The 19,859-nt window shown below is 41.5% G+C and overlaps 1 protein-coding gene across 1 annotated transcript in view; it reads right to left on the bottom strand.

The window, feature by feature from the left end:
- Positions 1-19,859, bottom strand: part of aqr (aquarius intron-binding spliceosomal factor) — a 77,230-nt gene that overhangs the window by 39,215 nt on the left and 18,156 nt on the right. Inside the window, exons 14-22 of the mRNA XM_067991382.1 lie at positions 15,526-15,629; positions 14,983-15,085; positions 14,759-14,879; positions 14,505-14,646; positions 11,075-11,253; positions 10,488-10,655; positions 7,153-7,322; positions 5,110-5,351; positions 4,649-4,792 (exon numbers count right to left, since the gene is read on the bottom strand). Of these exons, the coding sequence (XP_067847483.1) occupies positions 4,649-4,792; positions 5,110-5,351; positions 7,153-7,322; positions 10,488-10,655; positions 11,075-11,253; positions 14,505-14,646; positions 14,759-14,879; positions 14,983-15,085; positions 15,526-15,629 (1,373 nt within the window). The remainder of the gene's footprint in view (positions 1-4,648; positions 4,793-5,109; positions 5,352-7,152; positions 7,323-10,487; positions 10,656-11,074; positions 11,254-14,504; positions 14,647-14,758; positions 14,880-14,982; positions 15,086-15,525; positions 15,630-19,859) is intronic.

Below are 19,859 nucleotides of genomic sequence, written 5' to 3'. Positions count from 1 at the left end.
ATGGAAGTCGCAGAAGTCAAACAATCATTTAAGCAAACCCAAAATGTGTTAGAGAGTCAAAGACCAGAAGGGAGAGAGGCAGTTGTAGAGGTTCTAGAAAGTGAACCAAAAAAGAGACTAGAGCTCCTGGCTGGTTCCCCAGTAACACCTTTCCATTCACTATACCCAATCTTTCCAGCAACGGAGGAGAAGGAGAAAACTTTTAAACAAGAGAGCCAATACAAGCCTGATACATGGTTTTTCCCACGTGAGATTTTAAATCGTAACAAAATTATAGAATCATAGAATCATAGAAGTTACAACATGGAAACAGGCCCTTCGGCCCAACATGTCCATGTCGCCCAGTTTATACCACTAAGCTAGTCCCAATTGCCTGCACTTGGCCCATATCCCTCGATACCCATCTTCCCCATGTAACTGTCCAAATGCTTTTTAAAAGACAAAATTGTACCCGCCTCTACTACTGCCTCTGGCAGCTCGTTCCAGACACTCACCACCCTTTGAGTGAAACAATTGCCCCTCTGGATCCTTTTGTATCTCTCCCCTCTCACCTTAAATCTGTGCCCCCTCGTTATAGACTCCCCTACCTTTGGGAAAAGATTTTGACTATCTACCTTATCTATGCCCCTCATTATTTTATAGACTTCTATAAGATCACCCCTTAACCTCCTACTCTCCAGGGAATAAAGTCCCAGTCTGTCTAACCTCTCCCTGTAAGTCAAACCATCAAGTCCCGGTAGCATCCTAGTAAATCTTTTCTGCACTCTTTCTAGTTTAATAATATCCTTTCTATAATAGGGTGACCAGAACTGTACACAGTATTCCAAGTGTGGCCTTACTAATGTCCTGTACAACTTCAACAAGACATCCCAACTCCTGCATTCAATGTTCTGACCAATGAAACCAAGCATGCTGAATGCCTTCTTCACCACCCTATCCACCTGTGACTCCACTTTCAAGGAGCTATGAATCTGTACTCCTAGATCTCTTTGTTCTATAACTCTCCCCAACGCCCTACCATTAACGGAGTAGGTCCTGGCCCGATTCGATCTACCAAAATGCATCACCTCACATTTATCTAAATTAAACTCCATCTGCCATTTATCGGCCCACTGGCCCAATTTATCAAGATCCCGTTGCAATCCTAGATAACCTTCTTCACTGTCCACAATGCCACCAATCTTGGTGTCATCTGCAAACTTACTAACCATGCCTCCTAAATTCTCATCCAAATCATTAATATAAATAACAAATAACAGCGGACCCAGCACCGATCCCTGAGGCACACCGCTGGACACAGGCATCCAGTTTGAAAAACAACCCTCGACAACCACCCTCTGTCTTCTGTCGTCAAGCCAATTTTGTATCCAATTGGCTACCTCACCTTGGATCCCATGAGATTTAACCTTATGTAACAACCTACCATGCGGTACCTTGTCAAATGCTTTGCTGAAGTCCATGTAGACCACGTCTACTGCACAGCCCTCATCTATCTTCTTGGTTACCCCTTCAAAAAACTCAATCAAATTCGTGAGACATGAGTCAAGTAGGAAACAGCAGAGGAGAAATAAAAGGATAGATGATTAAAATCAGGGGGAAAAGGTGAAAAGGGAAGATTCCATCGCTCCTACTGTTACAAGCTACTGGATTTTTCTTTAGTTTTTAGTGTGTTGCACTCTGCAGCATGCAGGCTGCAGCTGGCTCCATTTCTTCTTTTTTCACAAAACTGAAGCAGCGTTCACTCTTTGTAGTGCCGGTTGTTTAATATAAGCATTTCAAATCATTGTGTTTTCTAAGCATAGTGTCACTGTACAATGTACAAGTCATCAAAAGTGTTTGGAGAATTATTATACAGTTACAGGACTATGTCCTATTTTATGTATGTGAGATTTGAGATCTAAATAGATTGTTTTCTTTTCAATTCGGCAAAGTTTCTTTAAATTTAGTTGAAACCTGCCCGAGTCTGAAGCTGCTGTGATGAAACTGGCTCCGTCTTCTTTTCAGTCAGTACTGCAAAGAAGTTTTCAAATCACGTTGCCTTACACCGAGTTAGTTCCACATTTGGGACGACTTTAACCCTGTGGGTCTACAGCTGTCCAATGGGGGAAAAGTTAGTCGTCACAGAGCACAAAGCGTCCAAGACAACAGACAGTTAAGACATCAGGTCAAGATTGTGTAGTGTTCTACTCCAAGTCTCCAAAGAAACTGGAGGCGGAAGAAATAATTCTTTGTGCTTTCTCCACAGATGAAGCGCAATGGAAAATGTGGTATTAATTACATTTATTATTGGGGAGTGCAATATGACAGGGACTTAGAAACTGTAAAATATGCCCCAAGTGAATAACGTCCAATTTACGGTACTGTTGTAAATGGCCACGAGACATGCAGATAAAATGGAAATGAGAGGTAGAGAATGATAGATACCATAACGGGGGTATTCTGAACAAGAATGTCAAACTGGAATTGGGTAAATGTTGAGACTATAAAGAAGCATGCATGTCATTATGAACATGCGCGGGCCAAACTGGTCGATGCACCAATCCTAAACGCAATCAATGAGCTAGCACAGGAAGAACAATATACCGACTATAAGATGCACAATATTGCCAAGTTTTTCATTCAGACGCAGGGTAAAATAAATGAGATGATATACAAGGGAAACGAGCGAGCAAAGGGAATAGACAGGCAACCATTTGTACGGCATACAGCGCATATGTGCTTTCGTTTATTGATCAAACACTCAGATTTTTGATGTGAGGTGAAGTCCCGAATATGTTAAGGGACCACGACCTTGTCCGTTGGTATTCTAAGGGAAATGGTGAAACAAATGTGAGGCTTGAAGTGCCACCTGTATCAACAATCCACAATCAGGGGTTCACTACTATTCACCCAATGAGCCAAGTTAGGGATAAGAACAAACCTAGATTTTTACCCTATCCTCACCCATCGTGGATGTTATGACCCAAGTATTTACTGAATGCAGAACCACATTCTGTAGGATATTTAGAGGGAGAAGTGTACAAGCAAAGGGTAAACTCGCCTAAGTTAACAGTGTATGACAGGAAAACTGCATCACAGAAGGTGCCCAATTTGGACTGTTGTGTCAAGCAGGGGAACCAATACCTAGTCCGATGTGGATGTTTCCCTGCACGCATGCCTGAGTGGAGACGTGATCTAAAATTGAAACCAATGTAATTAAAACTTTAAAATGGGAGGTGCAGGAAAAGATGTGTGAATGAACTTGTAGTGACACAAATATAAGAAGCCTGTTATAATTTGCAGTTAGAGATTATTCCTGCTCTGTTAAATTTTTCCTTCTCTATCTTTTGTCTTCTGATTTATGTAATTGAACATATGTAGATTTTTTAATCACACTAAGAGAAATGGTACACAGTTTTACTAAGTGCAATCGGGAAGAGATTTAGGTGAACTCACATAGAGACAATGGGAAAATGATAAAACAATGCACGAGCAATTAGAGGGATTACTTAAAGGAATGAATAGGCCTATGTTATATCAACAAGGAGAGTCCCTGGTTTTAATAAAAGGACTGGCAGAGACAGGTTAGGGATATTGGCAATCATTCAGAATAACTAAGACTAAGGAATTGATCTTAAAAGCAGTTATGTATGGAGGGTTTTTACAATATTCAGATTCAAAAGGGGGTTAAATGCTATAGAAAACAATTGGATCCCAAATTTTACATTGGACAAACAAATGAAAATCTAGAAAACAGATGGGAATATAGATTGGAGTAAGCTGCAGAGACTTGGATTGGTGTATTACGCTAAGAAGCTTTGCAAGCAAAGTGACATTGCTTTGCGACTGATTCCTGTGGTAGTGGCAACACCATTGCTATCTGCTGATGTAAAACCGAAGAAAGTATTTAAAAAGTGGAATCGATGGGCTTGTTGGATGATGATATACATAAGGAATTTGTAAATTATCCGAAGATCAAAGATATCAGTAAAGGGGAAAAGAAGGGTTCTGGATTACACCAGACACTTCATGCTGTTTCAGGAAAAGTGGATCCTGGTTGTGCAGATGTTATGCTTTACAAAGTGCATTGCTAGCTTGTGGTTTCACTCTGGATGAAGACTCCCCTAATTGTACTATTGAATTTGAAAAGGACCAACGTTATTTTTTCGGAGAGAGGAAGGTATTGTGTTACAACTAACAAGAAGCACTACACAAAGGGTCTTGTGGTTAAATGAGTAATGTTAAAACAAGCTGACTATCTTGAATTCTTTGAAAAACAACTTTGTTAATCTATAAGGGTCTTATAAATGTTGTTCCATATATGGTGAGAGTTTCCTGACAGGAGACATAAAAACCCAACGTTTTTTTGAGCTCAGGGCAGGGGAATCAGTGAAGACCATCTGACAGTAGAAAGAACACTTAACTGTCTGAAGACGACACCGCTGTCAGAAGACTACCTCACTGTCGAAAAACTTGAAATGACCAAGTCGCCAACGTAATTACGACCTCTGCCCAGAGATTAAATGGAATAATATTGTTTTGATCTTTGTTGTCTAAATATTTAATACCTTTATATGTTTGATTTGACTATTAATAAATGAGACATTGATTACCAATTGGTGTCACGTCCAAATCTGTTACATTGGATAGGACGCTACTTTGCCTTTACCTCTTGGGCTGATTGTATGGGTACGGTCCTCTGTTCGGAATCACATGAGGTTCAACAATTAAAGGTTGAGTCTCTTCCATCCCTTCTTCATCATTCTCCCCTTTTCTTTTTTTTCCTTTTCCACACTGTACTGGGAATGTGATCCTAAAGTTCAGGGATTAAAAAGTGCTCAAATTGGTCATCACAAAATTATTTCAGATTTTTCTCATTAACTCGAACATTTATCTTTGTGCCATTAACATTATTCTATTAAAAACATTCAGCATTATGACTTTATGCTGCACAACTCCTCTTCATACAAGGCGACACTGCAAGTCTGCAAAGAAAGCTTGATAACTGGCACCAAACAATTTATCGCAGAATGCTCAGAAGATATTAGTATTTACAGGTATGAAAGGTGAAAGAATGTTATTTTTATGTAAAGGTTGCGCACATGTCAATTTATATCATTGTATTGTTACCTGAAGGGAGGTTTCTGTAGAGCTGGGTTTTCAACTGTAGTTTTAATAGTACACCGAGGAAAACTAGCTTTCAGGTGATCAATAGAGAGGAAGGTGTCATTAAAGTCCAGTGTGGCAATCTGATTTGGCATTTTAGAATAATGAGCACTTCCTGGATCTCCATATCCAAGGATAATGTCATGAAGCCAGTCAGGGACTACACACTCTGTGTTCATTAGATTCCGGATAGTCTCTAGCACTGCCTGGGGATGAAATTTAAAAAGAAAAGTCACTCCAAATGAAAGCTACTGCAGTGAAGTATTATAAAAATAAAGAAAAATTTTAATTAAAGGTGAGTTCCATACAAAATCTCTGCTGCTTCTAACCATCAATTCAACATGCAAAGGGCAACTGGGAGGTGCCAGTAAGTGTACAGCTACCATTACAACATTTAGGGATTGAGTGTCAATTCCTCAGATCATACTTACTGTAATAGGCACACAGTTTTTTTTAAATTAAAAAACATCTTAGGGTCAGTAATTGAAGAGAAAAGAGTTAGGCTGCATTTAAACTGAAGCGGCCTGCTCTGATAACTATTTCAGAGCAAATCTTTAGTATAATGTTCTGTTATTTGAACAAAATAAACAGCAGAATCAAACCTTTCAGAGGCCACTAGTTTTCAATTTGATTTAAGAAAAGTATTTTAATTGCAAACATGCATTCCATATGTAAAATCACTGTTTAACGTCAACATTAAAGCAGCTAATTTTGGGCCATTTGTGAACAGGTATATCATAACTTTAAATTTCAGGTCCTATGTATAAAGGTTAATGTATTTTTTTGAATATACACAATTACACATACATATTGCTAATTTACTCTGGAGACTACAAAGTGTATTCCACTGTGAAATTAAGAGGCTTTAAATTCGAATCGGTCTGTGTGACTTCTCTGTGTGTTTAGTAATTGTCAATGTTTTTCTCTGCTTTTCTATTCTGATTAGGAAAAAAAACTCAGCTCCTCTTTGTTATCTCCCCTTCCCAGAATGCAATAGTTTAAATTCTATTTTTGGTGGGGCGGGGGGTGGGGGTGCAGGTTGCAAAGTGTACTGGTGCTAAAACACACTGTGTGCTACAGTGGGATAGGTAACACTGTGTGCCTACTATTCCCTACATGGTAAGTTCACAAGCTCAGCTATGCTGTTACAAGGAAATATTAAGCAGTAGCCAAGTACTTTCTTTCAGGGAGGAAGGGTAGTCAGTGACTGAGTTACCAAGATACGCATGTGCCTCTCAGGTCAGCAAGCATGAGATCACCCCAAACTGGGATCATCTCTAATTATATTTTCAGGTAGAAAATGGTGCAAAATATTTTTTCTTATTCATTCTCATGATGTGGGCACTTCATTGGCAAGGCCAGCATTTATTGCTCATCTCTAGTTGCCCTGAGAAACCCCGTTGTGCTGGACCTTCTTCTTGAACCGCTAATGGTTTGATACAACTGAGTGGCTTGCCAGGCCAGTCACGAGACAACCGCATTAGTACGGAACTGGAGTCACATATTGGCCAGACCGGGTAATGGCAGCAAGTTTCCTTCCCAAAAGGACATCAGTGAACCAATTGGGTTTTTACGACAATCTGACAGATTCATGGTGTCTTTTACTGTTAGCAGCTTTTTATTCATAGATTTTTTAAAACCGAATTCAAATTCTCCAACTGTCATGGTGGGATTTGAACTCATGTTTTCTGGATTATTAGTCTAGTAACATTTCCACTACACTACTGGACTGGATTTACATTTGTGATTACGACAGTTAAAACAAATAAGCAATGAGAAATTAATTCATATTGTAAAGTTCATCTAACAATTCATTTCACTAAAGCGATAAAGTCAATTATTATTTTACTGCCTGCTTTATAGATTTTCTGTTGTATTTGGATTGCATATAAATTACTGTATGGGACTTCTACTTAACAACAACCATTCTTGCTGCTTACAATGACTATTAGTTTGTTAAAAGTGTACAGCAGAAAATTGTATTTCTACAAGTTACATTAAGCTCACCTTAAAATTATTTTCTTTAGGTTTTCTTCTCATGATAATATTGAAGGTCTCGTAGACATCTTCGGCTCCATTCTGAATGGAATAGCTCATGTCCTGCTGATATTGGTTAGGATCCAGCCATACTCTGTAGGTTCGTGAGTCTCCCTTCAACTTTGGTTTAGGTTCAGGACCTGTGAAAGGAAAAAAAAGTAACCAGTGTAAGTTTCATTAGGAACACAGTAATGTACTCTCAGTGTTTAAAGTACATATACTTGCTCAGCTTGGGTAACCACTAACCCAATAGCCCTTTCACATCGTCAGGAAATCGCAAAGTGCTTCACAGCCAATGAAGTACTTTTGAAGTGTAGTCATTGCTTTTTTTTAGGCAAACACAGCAGCTAATTCACGTGCAGCAAGGTCCAACAAACAGGAGATGAATGACTAGGTAATATCTTATAGCGATGTTGGAGGGATGATTGTTGGCCAGTACACCAGGAGAAACACCCTGCTCGTCTGAGTAGTGTCATGGGATCTTTTACGTCTATCTGAAAGACAGCACCTCCAACAATGTAGCACTCCCCCAGAACTGCACTGAAATACCAAGCTAGATTCTGTGCTCAAGTCCTGGAGTGGGGTTTGAACCCAGAACCCTCTGACTCAGAGGTGAGAATGCTATCAACTGAACCAAAACAATGTAAAACATATTATTCGTGCTTAAGATACATATAGTACTATAGGCCCCCAAACAGTCAGGGGGAGATAGAGGAACAGATATGTAGGCAAATCTCAGAAAATTGTGCAAATAATAGGGTAATAATAGTGGGGGATTTCAACTTCACCAATATTAACTGGGATACTCAGAGTGTAAAAGGCTTAGAGGGTACAAAATTCTTAACGTGCATCCAGGAGAGCTTTTTGAGCCAGCATGTAGAAAGTCCTACAAGAGAGGGGGCGGTACTGGACTTAATTCTAGGGAATGTGGCCGGCCAAGTGGAAGAAGTGCTAGTAGGTGAGCACTTTGGTGACAGTGACCATAATTCGGTGAGATTTAAGGTGGTCATGGAAAAGGACAGGGAGGGGCCGGAAATAAAGGTTCTAAATTGGGGGAAGGCCGATTTTAATAGGATAAGGCAGGATCTGGCCAAAATGGACTGGGATCAGCTGCTTGTAGGAAAATCCGCATCGGAGCAATGGGAGTCTTTCAGAAGGGAGATTGAGACCATACAATGGCAACATGTTCCCATAAAGGTCAAGGGTGGTTCCAAGAACTCCAAGGAACCTTGGATGTCAGGGGATATACGAGAATGGATTAGGAAAAAAAAGGAGGGCTTTTGGCAGATACAAAAGGCTAAAGACGGAGGAAGCCCTAGAGGAGTACAAAAAGTGCAGGGGGATACTTAAAAAAGAAATTAGGAGATCAAGGAGGGGCCATGAAATAACACTGGCGAGCAAAATAAAGGAAAATCCTAAGATGTTTTATAAGTATATTAAGGGTAAGAGGATGACTAGGGAAAAAATAGGGCCCATTAGGGACAAAAATGGCAATCTGTGTGTGGAGCCGGCAGATGTAGGAGGGGTTCTAAATGAATTTTTGCATCTGTTTTCACTGTGGAGAAGGACGATGTAGACATAGAAATACGGCAGGGGGACTGTGATATACTCGAACATATTAACATCGAGCGGGAGGAGGTATTGGCGGTTTTAGCAGGCCTAAAAATGGATAAATCCCCAGGCCCGGACGAAATGTATCCCAGGCGACTGAGTGAGGCAAAGGAGGAGATTGCGGGGGCTCTAACGCATATATTCAGAACCTCTCTGGCCACAGGGGATGTGCCAGAGGACTGGAGAACCGCTAATGTAGTACCATTATTCAAGAAGGGGAGTAGGGAAAAACCGGGGAACTACAGGCCAGTGAGCCTAACATCAGTGGTAGGAAAATTATTGGAAAAAATTCTGAAGGACAAAATTAGTCTCCACTTGGAGAAGCAAGGATTAATCAGGGATAGTCAACATGGCTTTGTCAAGGGAAGATCATGTCTGACTAATTTGATTGAATTTTTTGAGGGGGTGACTAGGCGTGTGGATGAGGGTAACGCAGTGGATGTGGTATACATGGATTTCAGTAAGGCCTTCGATAAAGTCCCGCACAGGAGACTGGTCAAGAAGGTACGAGCCCATGGAATCCAGGGTGCCTTGGCACTTTGGATACAAAACTGGCTTAGTGGCAGAAGGCAGAGGGTGATGGTCGAAGGTTGTTTTTGTGACTGGAAGCCTGTGGCCAGTGGGGTACCACAGGGATCGGTGCTGGGTCCCTTGCTGTTTGTGGTCTACATTAATGACTTGGATATGAATGTAAAAGGTATGATCAGTAAGTTCGCTGATGATACAAAAATTGGTAGGGTGGTAAATAGCGAGGAGGATAGCCTCAGTCTGCAGGACGATATAGATGGGTTGGTCAGATGGGCGGAACAGTGGCAAATGGAATTTAACCCGGAAAAGTGCGAGGTGATGCACTTTGGAGGGACTAACAAGGCAAGGGAATACACAATGAATGGGAGGACCCTAGGCAAGACAGAGGGTCAGAGGGATCTTGGTGTGCAAGTTCACAGATCCCTGAAGGAGGCGGAACAGGTAGATAAGGTGGTAAAGGCATATGGGATACTTGCCTTTATTAGCCGAGGCATAGAATATAAGAGCAAGGAGGTTATGATGGAGCTGTATAAAACACTGGTTAGGCCACAGCTGGAGTACTGTGTGCAGTTCTGGTCGCCACACTACAGGAAGGATGTGATCGCTTTGGAGAGGGTGCAGAGGAGATTCACCAGGATGTTACCAGGGCTGGAGCGCTTCAGCTATGATGAGAGACTGGGAAGATTGGGTTTGTTTTCCTTGGAGCAGAGGAGGCTGAGGGGGGACATGATTGAGGTGTACAAAATTATGAGGGGCACAGATAGGATGGATACTAAGGAGCTTTTTCCCTTCGTTGAGGGTTCTATAACAAGGGGGCATAGATTCAAGGTAAAAGGCGGGAGGTTTAGAGGGGATTTGAGAAAGAACTTTTTCACCCAGAGGGTGGTTGGAGTCTGGAACTCACTGCCTGAAAGGGTTGTGGAGGCAGGAACCCTCACAACATTCAAGAAGCATTTGGATGAGCACTTGAAATGCCATAGCATACAAGGCTACGGACCAAATGCTGGAATATGGGATTAGATTAGACAGGGCTTGATGGCCGGCGCGGACACGATGGGCCGAAGGGCCTCTATCCGTGCTGTATAACTCTATGACTCTATATATGCTCAATTTTTTAAAAACATATTAGCCCACCTTATTCTGCAATCAAGATCATAAAACTATACCTTCTTCAATGACCCGTCCCTTCTCATCCAGCATGCCTTGAATTTCACATCCTCGCACGAACAAGAGCCCAGACTGCTCTGCAAATGGTTGCTTTCGATCAAACTTTGTGCCATAAGCCAACACTGGTCGAACAGTTATAAGGAAGCATACATCATGTTTGCGAAGAGCTACAGGATTGAAAAAGCAACAGATAAACCCAAAAATAGACATACAACTCTGCTGTTTTATTTCCCTAAACAGAAACCTTGTGGAAGAGTTATAAGATTTATTCTATTCAACTTAAAAAGTTTTAGTAGTACAAGTCTGCCCAAAACCAGGTTAGATGTATCTACACATATTCAAGCAAGGTATTTTTAGTTAAATGAGTAGAACTAATCTTTGATGCCATTCAGCACAGCATAATTCCAGGTTCTCTCTTTTTTATTTCTGTGGGCGATTCAAATAAATTTTTCAGTATCCGGAATTGCCTTCTGATTCATGATTTATTTTCCATGTTACGTTTGGAAAAGAGAAGTTACAATACTCTACATACTCTCTGCAATACAGGAAACAAAACTGACAAATTAATTCAAGTGCTTGGAGTTACCTTCCCATTCCCTTCGGATTTGATTTCGAACGTTCAAGTTGATGGATACGTCTGCACGGACTCTTGCTGGCCAGTTCTCACCAATGTTGGGTTTTGCTACTTCGACGATAGAGAAAGTGACAATAGGCTGTGCCATTCTTGCCCAGCCACCAAATACAACTCCTCCATACTCCCCCTGCCTATGAAGTTATTGAACAAATTAATGATCCAACCAAAATGTACTAAGTCAATTATCTGACATGAGTCATAACAAAATATGCCCACAGAAATATTCTACAGTTTAAAGTGACACAAATGCTTTTATGAAATTGTTTTCAATAACAATGGATACAAAAATGGCTTAAGAAACTGTTGTGATCCAAGATTTATTTTAGAATATCCATGTAACCATGTACTTTAAAAGGTTAATAATGACAAAAATAACAATTATTTTTAATATCAGTAGTGAAAGATTTGAAAACATTTTTTAAAATTGTGATCCATTGAGAAGTGCTGGCACAGAAAGTTTCTAAACAAATAATACATATTAGTAGAGGTGGTTTATTTAAATTAATTTTAAACACTGGAATAGTTGTAGAAGGAAAGATAAAAATTTACTTTCATTGCACTCCAGCCAGAGCAATGTTTACAAAAGGTGAAATATTAATCAAATGAGTTGCAAAGGTTTTGTAAACATAGAGGAAATAAAAGCTTCAACAGCTTAAGAATGTTTTTAAGTGAATCTGGTGAGGTTTCCATTCTGGATCGGACGGGACAGCGTAACTCCATCCGCAGCAAAGCGGACTGGGCAGTGTAACTCCCCTCACTGCAGAGTGGACTGACAGAATATCCCACACGTACATGATGGACGGGCTCTCCAAAATGGGGTTTGGGGAGGGAATCTGCAATTGGATCCAACTGCTCTACACAAACATCAGTAGCACAGTTTCAATCAACGGGTGGGAATCAGAAAGCTTTCCGATCAAATCTGGAGTCAGGCAGGGCTGTCCTCTCTCCTCCGTCTTGTTCGTGCGTTGCATCGAACCCTTTGCCGAGTCCATCAGGAGGGATGCGAGCATAAGAGGGGTGACGATCCCAGGCAGCAGATACACTCAGGTCAAGGCCTCCCTGTACATGGATGACGTCGCCGTCTTTTGCTCGGATCAGCTGTCGGTCCGCAGATTGATGAGCATCTGCGACCAGTTCGAACTGGCCTCGGGGGCCAGGGTAAATCATAGCAAGAGCGAGGCCATGTTCTTTGGGAACTGGACCGACCGATCCTTTGTCCCCTTCGTCATCAGGTCGGATTACCTGAAGGTGCTAGGGATCTGGTACGGGGGGGGGGCCAGGGCGTGCACCAAAAACTGGGAGGAGCGTATTGCCAAGGTTAAGCAGAAACTGGGACTGTGGGACCAAAGATCCCTCTCAATCGTGGGCAAAAACCTAGTCATCAGGTGCGAGGTGCTCTCGGAGTTGCTGTACATGGCGCAGATCTGGCCCATACCTCGCTCCTGCGCCGCGACAGTCACCTGAGCCATCTTCCACTTCATCTGGAGATCAAAAATGGACCGTGTCCACAGGGACACAATGTACAAATCTCCAGAGAAAGGGGGGAAAGGCGTGCCCAACGTGGCCCTCATCCTGATGGCCACCTTTGTGTGCGACTGCATCAAGCTGTGCATAGACCCTCGGTACGCAAACACAAAGTGTCACTACGTGCTGAGGTTCTACCTGTCCCTGGTGTTGAGAAGGATGGGCCTGGCCACACTGCCACGGAATGCTCCGTCCAGTTGGACTGTTCCGCCATACCTGTCCTTTGTGGAAAAGTTTGTGCAGAAAAACACATTTGACCACAAGGTGATCAGCAAGTGGTCCGAACGTAACGTCCTCGAGACCCTGCGGGAAAAGGAGATGGTGGATCCTGTTGGTTGGTTCCCCGAGCAGACTGTCAATGTCATTTGGCAGAATGCCTCATCGCCAGAGCTTTCAAACAAGCACCAAGACCTAGTTTGGCTGGTAGTGAGAAGGGCCCTTCCTGTCAGATCCTTCATGCACTCCCGGACTCTCAGCACCACCACGCACTGTCCCCGAGGAGGCTGTGGGGGAGACGAGACCGTCACCCATCTCCTTTTGGAACGTGCCTTTGCAAAGAAGGTCTGGAGAGAGATGCAGTGGTATCTGTCCGGGTTCGTGCCGAGCAGTTCCGTAACACAGGATTCTGTGCTCTACGGGCTGTTCCCGGGGACGCACACTGAGATGGACATCAACTGCTGCTGGAAGACCATCACCTCAGTGAAAGACGCCCTTTGGTCTGCCCGAAACTTGCTGGTCTTCCAGTGCAAGGAGCAGTCCTCGACAGAGTGTTGCAGACTGGCACATTCCAAGGTCCAGGACTACGTGCTCAGGGACGCATTGAGGATGGGTGCGGCCGCAGTAAAGGCTCTGTGGGGAAAGGCAACCGTTTAGAGCCTTCCCGCCACTGTATACCGAGGGGCTGAAATCAGGGAAAAACCCCTCGGGCAGAATGTAAAATTCAAATTGATGTAATGAAATATAATGTACCTGTAATGAATCTGTAATGAATCACTTGTATTGATTGTGATGCAATGAGGCACCCTAGAGTGTCATGAACTGTAATTATGTCCAATGTGTTCATTGAACTGTACTTGATGTAACCTGCAAATTGTATAATCTGTATTGTGTACGTTTGGAATGAGATATGACAACTGTATTGTATGTATTTTTGCAAATTTTATGAAGAAAGTATATTTTTTGAAAAAAAAACTCCCCCCACTGCAGAGTGGACTGGGCAGTGTAACTCCACCCACTGCAGAGTGGACTGGGCAGTGTAACTCCACCCACTGCAGAGTGGACTGGGCAGTGTAACTCCACCCACTGCAGAGTGGACTGGGCAGTGTAACTCCACCCACTGCAGAGTGGACTGGGCAGTGTAACTCCACCCACTGCAGAGTGGACTGGGCAGTGTAACTCCACCCACTGCAGAGTGGACTGGGCAGTGTAACTCCACCTGTTACGGAATGGACTGGGTTGTGTAACTCCTCCCACTCGAGTTGACTAGGCAGTGTCACTCCACTCGCTGCGGAGTGGACTGGGCCATGTAATTCCACCCATTCGAGTGGACTGGGCAGTGTAACATCGGTGTCATCAGTTAATGAGAGGAATCTCACTTCTGGACTATGATTTGCTATTTTTAAAATGTTAAATAGACAAATTATGTTGGACAAATGTAGGTGCACATTTAGATTAAAAAGAATGCATCCTATAGACATAAAATGGAAAGTTTTAAACAAATTTTAAAATATACTTTCATTTCTGGCATTTTAATAATTTATAACAACCATGAAACCTACATTGGACAGAAATTTTGATTTAAGTCAGAAAAAAATGTATTTATAAACAGAATGGTACAACCATGCACATTACTACCCACCATGGCTTAAGTCTGCTGATCGCATCCTCCACATCTTGTCTAATCTCATATGTGGACTCCAGACGAAAGAGATTAAAATTCCTCAGTAGGTAGTCATGAAGTGTCAAGAACTGCAAATTCAGTTTAGGTAACGCAAGGCAGCCTGGTGTAAAAAAAAATATACAGAATCTGTCCTGCAAAGCAGAGGTTGTCAAACCAAACAGATTCCAGCATTGTCTTAAAAAACTGTCCACAAACCTAAATATATATCATACCTTCTCCAGAGTAATATTCTGTTGGTACAATGTTTTCATCCCAGATGATTTTTTCTGTGGGGTAAAGGGGCATCTCATTTAACTGTTGAATTTGGGATGTTCGTCGTTCGTGTCGGGACACCTGTTAAAATAATGAAAAACAATTTTAAATGAATACCAACTTCCTGCTTTAAAAAATGTCCCAATATTATGTTAACCAATGCCCTTTTCATTTCAATACCTACCAACATCTCTAAAAGAAATTCCTTCTCATAACAAGTATTCTCTCCTTCAGGCAGGGTGGACAAAAGACAAAGGTAGGATGCCACTTGATGGAGTGTGGTGGAGCTGCAAATGGAAAATAAGATTAATTTAGCATTTTATTTCTACATACAGGTCTTCACATAAGTTGTCCTCCAAGTTTTCAGATGAACAAAGAAATGAGAAATAGGATGAAGTTGAAACTCAATAAATTCTTTCGCAATGTTAGTTGAACTGGACAGTGGTTAAAATGTAGAACTTGCTCCCACATTGGAGTAGTTGGGGCAAATAGCATAGATGCATTTTCGGGGAAGCGAAATAAGTACATGAGGGAAAAAGGAACAGAAGGATATGTTGATAGGGTGAGATGAAGTAAGGTCGGAGGAGGCTCATGTGGAGCATAAACGCTGGCATAGACCTGTTGGGCCGAATGGCCTGTTTCTGTGCTGTAAATACTATGTAATACTTTGTGAACTCAACTTGTACAGAAACAGTACAGGACACAGAGGAAAAAAGAAATCACTTACCCAAGTGATCCAAAGTGCTTTACTAGAGATTCTCGAGTATCAACAGCTGACACATTAGACAAAGCAAAATCATGTAGTTCTGGAAAGTGAGCAAACGCTGCTCTCTGCAATGAAAATCAGTGACAATCCCTTCAAATTTATAATCAGAATATCTATTGAATATCTAACATACCACTGATCAAGTAACAGTGAGAAGCAAAATTCTTCACAAGTCAGGGGGTTAAGATTTTTATACGTGTTAAACTGGAGACACGGTCTTCTTTGAAATTTCCAGTGCAAATTTGAGTTCATTAGAAATTGTTAATGTAATTAACAAGTTGAAAATATGAAAATCTCTGGATAGCTTCATATATTGTTTGTCTCCCCTGACACCGAGAAAAGAACTATGTCTCAGCCACAGCTAACTGAAGTTAATTTTAAATTCAACATTATGATATCTAAAGTCAAGTCAATAAAAAAAAACTATAGAATTTTACTATATGAAGCATATTGGAGCTCTGATTCCAACCCAGGAGATTCTAAATAAAGGTCCTGAATTTAAACATGCTTAACAGAGAGGGTTGATGAGGGCAATGCGGTTGATGACTTTCAAAAGGCGTTTGATAAAGTGCCACATAATAGGCTGGTCAGCAAACTTGAAGTCCATGGAATAAAAGGGGTAGTGGCAGCATGGATACGAAATTGACTAAGTGACTGGAAACAGTCGTGGTGAACGGTTGTTTTCGGACTGGAGGGAGGTGTACTGTGGTGTTCCCCAGGGGTCAGTACTAGGACCACTGCTTTTTTTGATATATATTAATGACTTGGACTTGGGTGTACAGGGCACAATTTCAAAATTTGCAGATGGCACAAAACCTGGAAGTGTAGTAAACAGTGAGGAGGATGGTAATAGACTTCAAGAGGACATAGACAGGCTGGTGGAATGGGCGGACACATGGCAGATGAAATTTAACGCAGAGAAGACCGAAGTGACACATTTTAGCAGGAAGAATGAAGAGAGGCAATATAAACTAAATGGTACAATTCTAAAGGGATGCAGGAACAGAGAGACCTGGGGTGTACATGCACAAATCTTTGAAGGTGGCAGGACAGGTCGAGAAAGCAGTTAAAAAAACATGCGGGATCCTGGGCTTTATAAATGGAGGGAAAGAGTACAAATGCAAGGAAGTTACGTTAAACCTTTTTAAAACATTGGTTTGGCCACAGCTGGAGTATTGTGTTCAATTCTGGGCACCGCACTTTCGGAAGGATGTGAAGGCCTTAGAGAGGGTACAGAAAAGATTTACTGGAATGATTCCAGGGATGAGGGACTTCAGTTATGTGGATAGTCTGGAGAAACTGGGGTTGTTCTCCTTAGAGCAGAGAAGGTTAAGAGGAGATTTGATAGAAGTGTACAAAATCATGAAGGGTTTAGATAAAGTAAATAAAAAGAAACTGTTCTCATTGGTGAAAGGGTCAAGAACCAGAGGACACAGATTTAAGGTAATTGGCAAAAGAACCAAAGGTCATAGAGTCATAGAGTTATACAGCACGGATAGAGGCCCTTCGGCCCATCGTGTCCGCGCCGGCCATCAGCCCTGTCTACTCTAATCCCATATTCCAGCATTTGGTCCGTAGCCTTGTATGCTATGGCATTTCAAGTGCTCATCCAAATGCTTCTTGAATGTTGTGAGGGTTCCTGCCTCCACAACCCTTTCGGGCAGTGAGTTCCAGACTCCAACCACCCTCCGGGTGAAAAAGTTCTTTCTCAAATCCCCTCTAAACCTCCCGCCTTTTACCTTGAATCTATGTCCCCTTGTTATAGAACCCTCAACGAAGGGAAAAAGCTCCTTAGTATCCATCCTATCTGTGCCCCTCATAATTTTGTACACCTCAATCATGTCCCCCCTCAGCCTCCTCTGCTCCAAGGAAAACAAACCCAATCTTCCCAGTCTCTCTTCATAGCTGAAGCGCTCCAGCCCTGGTAACATCCTGGTGAATCTCCTCTGCACCCTCTCCAAAGCGATCACATCCTTCCTGTAGTGTGGCGACCAGAACTGCACACAGTACTCCAGCTGTGGCCTAACCAGTGTTTTATACAGCTCCATCATAACCTCCTTGCTCTTATATTCTATGCCTCGGCTAATAAAGGCAAGTATCCCATATGCCTTCTTTACCACCTTATCTACCTGTTCCGCCGCCTTCAGGGATCTGTGAACTTGCACACCAAGATCCCTCTGACCCTCTGTCTTGCCTTGGGTCCTCCCATTCATTGTGTATTCCCTTGCCTTGTTAGTCCCTCCAAAGTGCATCACCTCGCACTTTTCCGGGTTAAATTCCATTTGCCACTGTTCCGCCCATCTGACCAACCCATCTATATCGTCCTGCAGACTGAGGCTATCCTCCTCGCTATTTACCACCCTACCAATTTTTGTATCATCAAAGGTGACATGAGGAAAATTTTTTTTACATGACGAGTGGTTATGATTTGGAATACGCTGCCTGAAAGCGTAGTGGAAGCAAATTCAAATCGTGGCTTTCAAACGGAATTGGATAAATAGTTGAAGGGAAAAAAATTGCAGGGCTACGGGAAAGAACGGGGGAATGGGACTAACTGGCATGGGCTCAATGGGCCGAATAGCCTCTTTCTGTGCTGTAGCCATTTTATGATTCTATTTAAGCAGAACCTTTTGTAATAATAAGTGCTGTGGCAGAAACATTCGGTAAAGTATGCTTAATTTTTTTCTTCAGTTTTATATTTTTTGGTTCTCCTTACAAACCTACATCCTAAACAGATGCAACATTTTGTAAGGAAATGCTGAATTAAGTCTCTTTTAAGGAAGCTTTTGAAAGGAATTATAATTCGTACTACTTTTACTCAAAACACTATTTTATACCTTTGACCACAAAGGAAATATAGAAGTCTCTGCAAGGCAAAATATTAAAGTGGTGCTTAAAATTGAAAGAAGCACTGCTGGTCAAAATAGGGAGCAGTCAACTCATTTAGTGCTTCAGTTTATCTCATATAGGTCAGACAAATATATATTATAATATGTGACTTTTGGTTTGCTCAGAAATACCTATTTTCCAAATGGCCTGGCCTCAATGAAAACACCAGTTGCTGAATAAAAGTAGATGTTTTACTCACACCTGGCTGATTTCTGTAAATGTACAGGAGAGGGCTTTGTCTACTAAAAAAATGGCTACAGAAACAAGTGTACCCATATGGTTTCAAAGTGGCAAATTAAAGTGCTGTCTCCTCGCATGACACAAGCACAGATTTATTTATCAAACGGTGGTATGTGAGGCAAACAAATTTATTTATTACGTAGCTGCTAATGGTTATTTTCCATGAAAGAATGAATGGAAGGACCCAAGAAGTAACAGAAGAAAGAAGTGGCAAATCACTAATCCACAACGGATGACAGAAACATCTACAGCTTATGGAACAGATTTTATCAATGTGAAGAAATACTGCATCAAATTAAGACAGCAGAAGAATTTATTAGAACTAGTTAAAGAAACTTTGTGTAAAAATTTAATTTCAAATTTATTATCCTTATTCCAACAATTCATAACAAAATTTGGATTCAATTTTATAACTCATCTGGCACTAGTCTACTACTTTGTTACTCTATTCTGAAATAGGGATTAGGTTGTAGTGGGTGGGAATGTGAAACCACTGCATTCTTGTGCTAACTAACTTCTTTACTTCATTTTGGGATGCGGGGGCAGAGGCAGACAAGTTAAAAACTTATATTTTACAAATTATTGGTAACAAAAAAAACCCCACCACATTAGCAATTCTACCTGCTAAAATTAACTTCCACAGACTATTTGTTTAATTAGGGCAAAATAAATAAGTTTGAATATCACAAGTTACTGAAGTAGTAGGACATGCATTCACACACAATTCCTAATATGGTGACTTCCTGATCTTGATCATGCTTAGTGCTTCCTCACAAAGGGATGTAAAAACAGAGTGAGCCACCCTGATCACTCTCTCATTCCTTCCTTGTCATTACCAAGAACGGTATAGACAAAAGCTAATATTGAGGGACTCATTTCTTCCCCCGACAGGTAATGCACAATGTCACAAAATGTCCATGTCATTTCTGAGTGTTCATTTTATATTTTAAGCACAACTTTAATATATCTGGCATGGAAGAGCCAGGAGAGATGAGTTGTTACGATCTGGTATATACTGCCTGAAAGGGTGATGGAAGCAGATTCTATAGTAACTTTCAAAAGGGAACTGGATATATACTTGAAAAGGGAAAATCTGCAGGGCTATTGGGAAAGCACAGGGGAATGGGACTATTTGGATAGCTCTTACAAAGAGCCGGCACAAGTAC

This window comes from Heptranchias perlo, chromosome 10 (assembly GCF_035084215.1).
Source record: "Heptranchias perlo isolate sHepPer1 chromosome 10, sHepPer1.hap1, whole genome shotgun sequence".
In the NCBI taxonomy this organism is placed as follows: domain Eukaryota; kingdom Metazoa; phylum Chordata; class Chondrichthyes; order Hexanchiformes; family Hexanchidae; genus Heptranchias; species Heptranchias perlo.
This window is presented reverse-complemented; position numbering and strand designations above follow the sequence as displayed.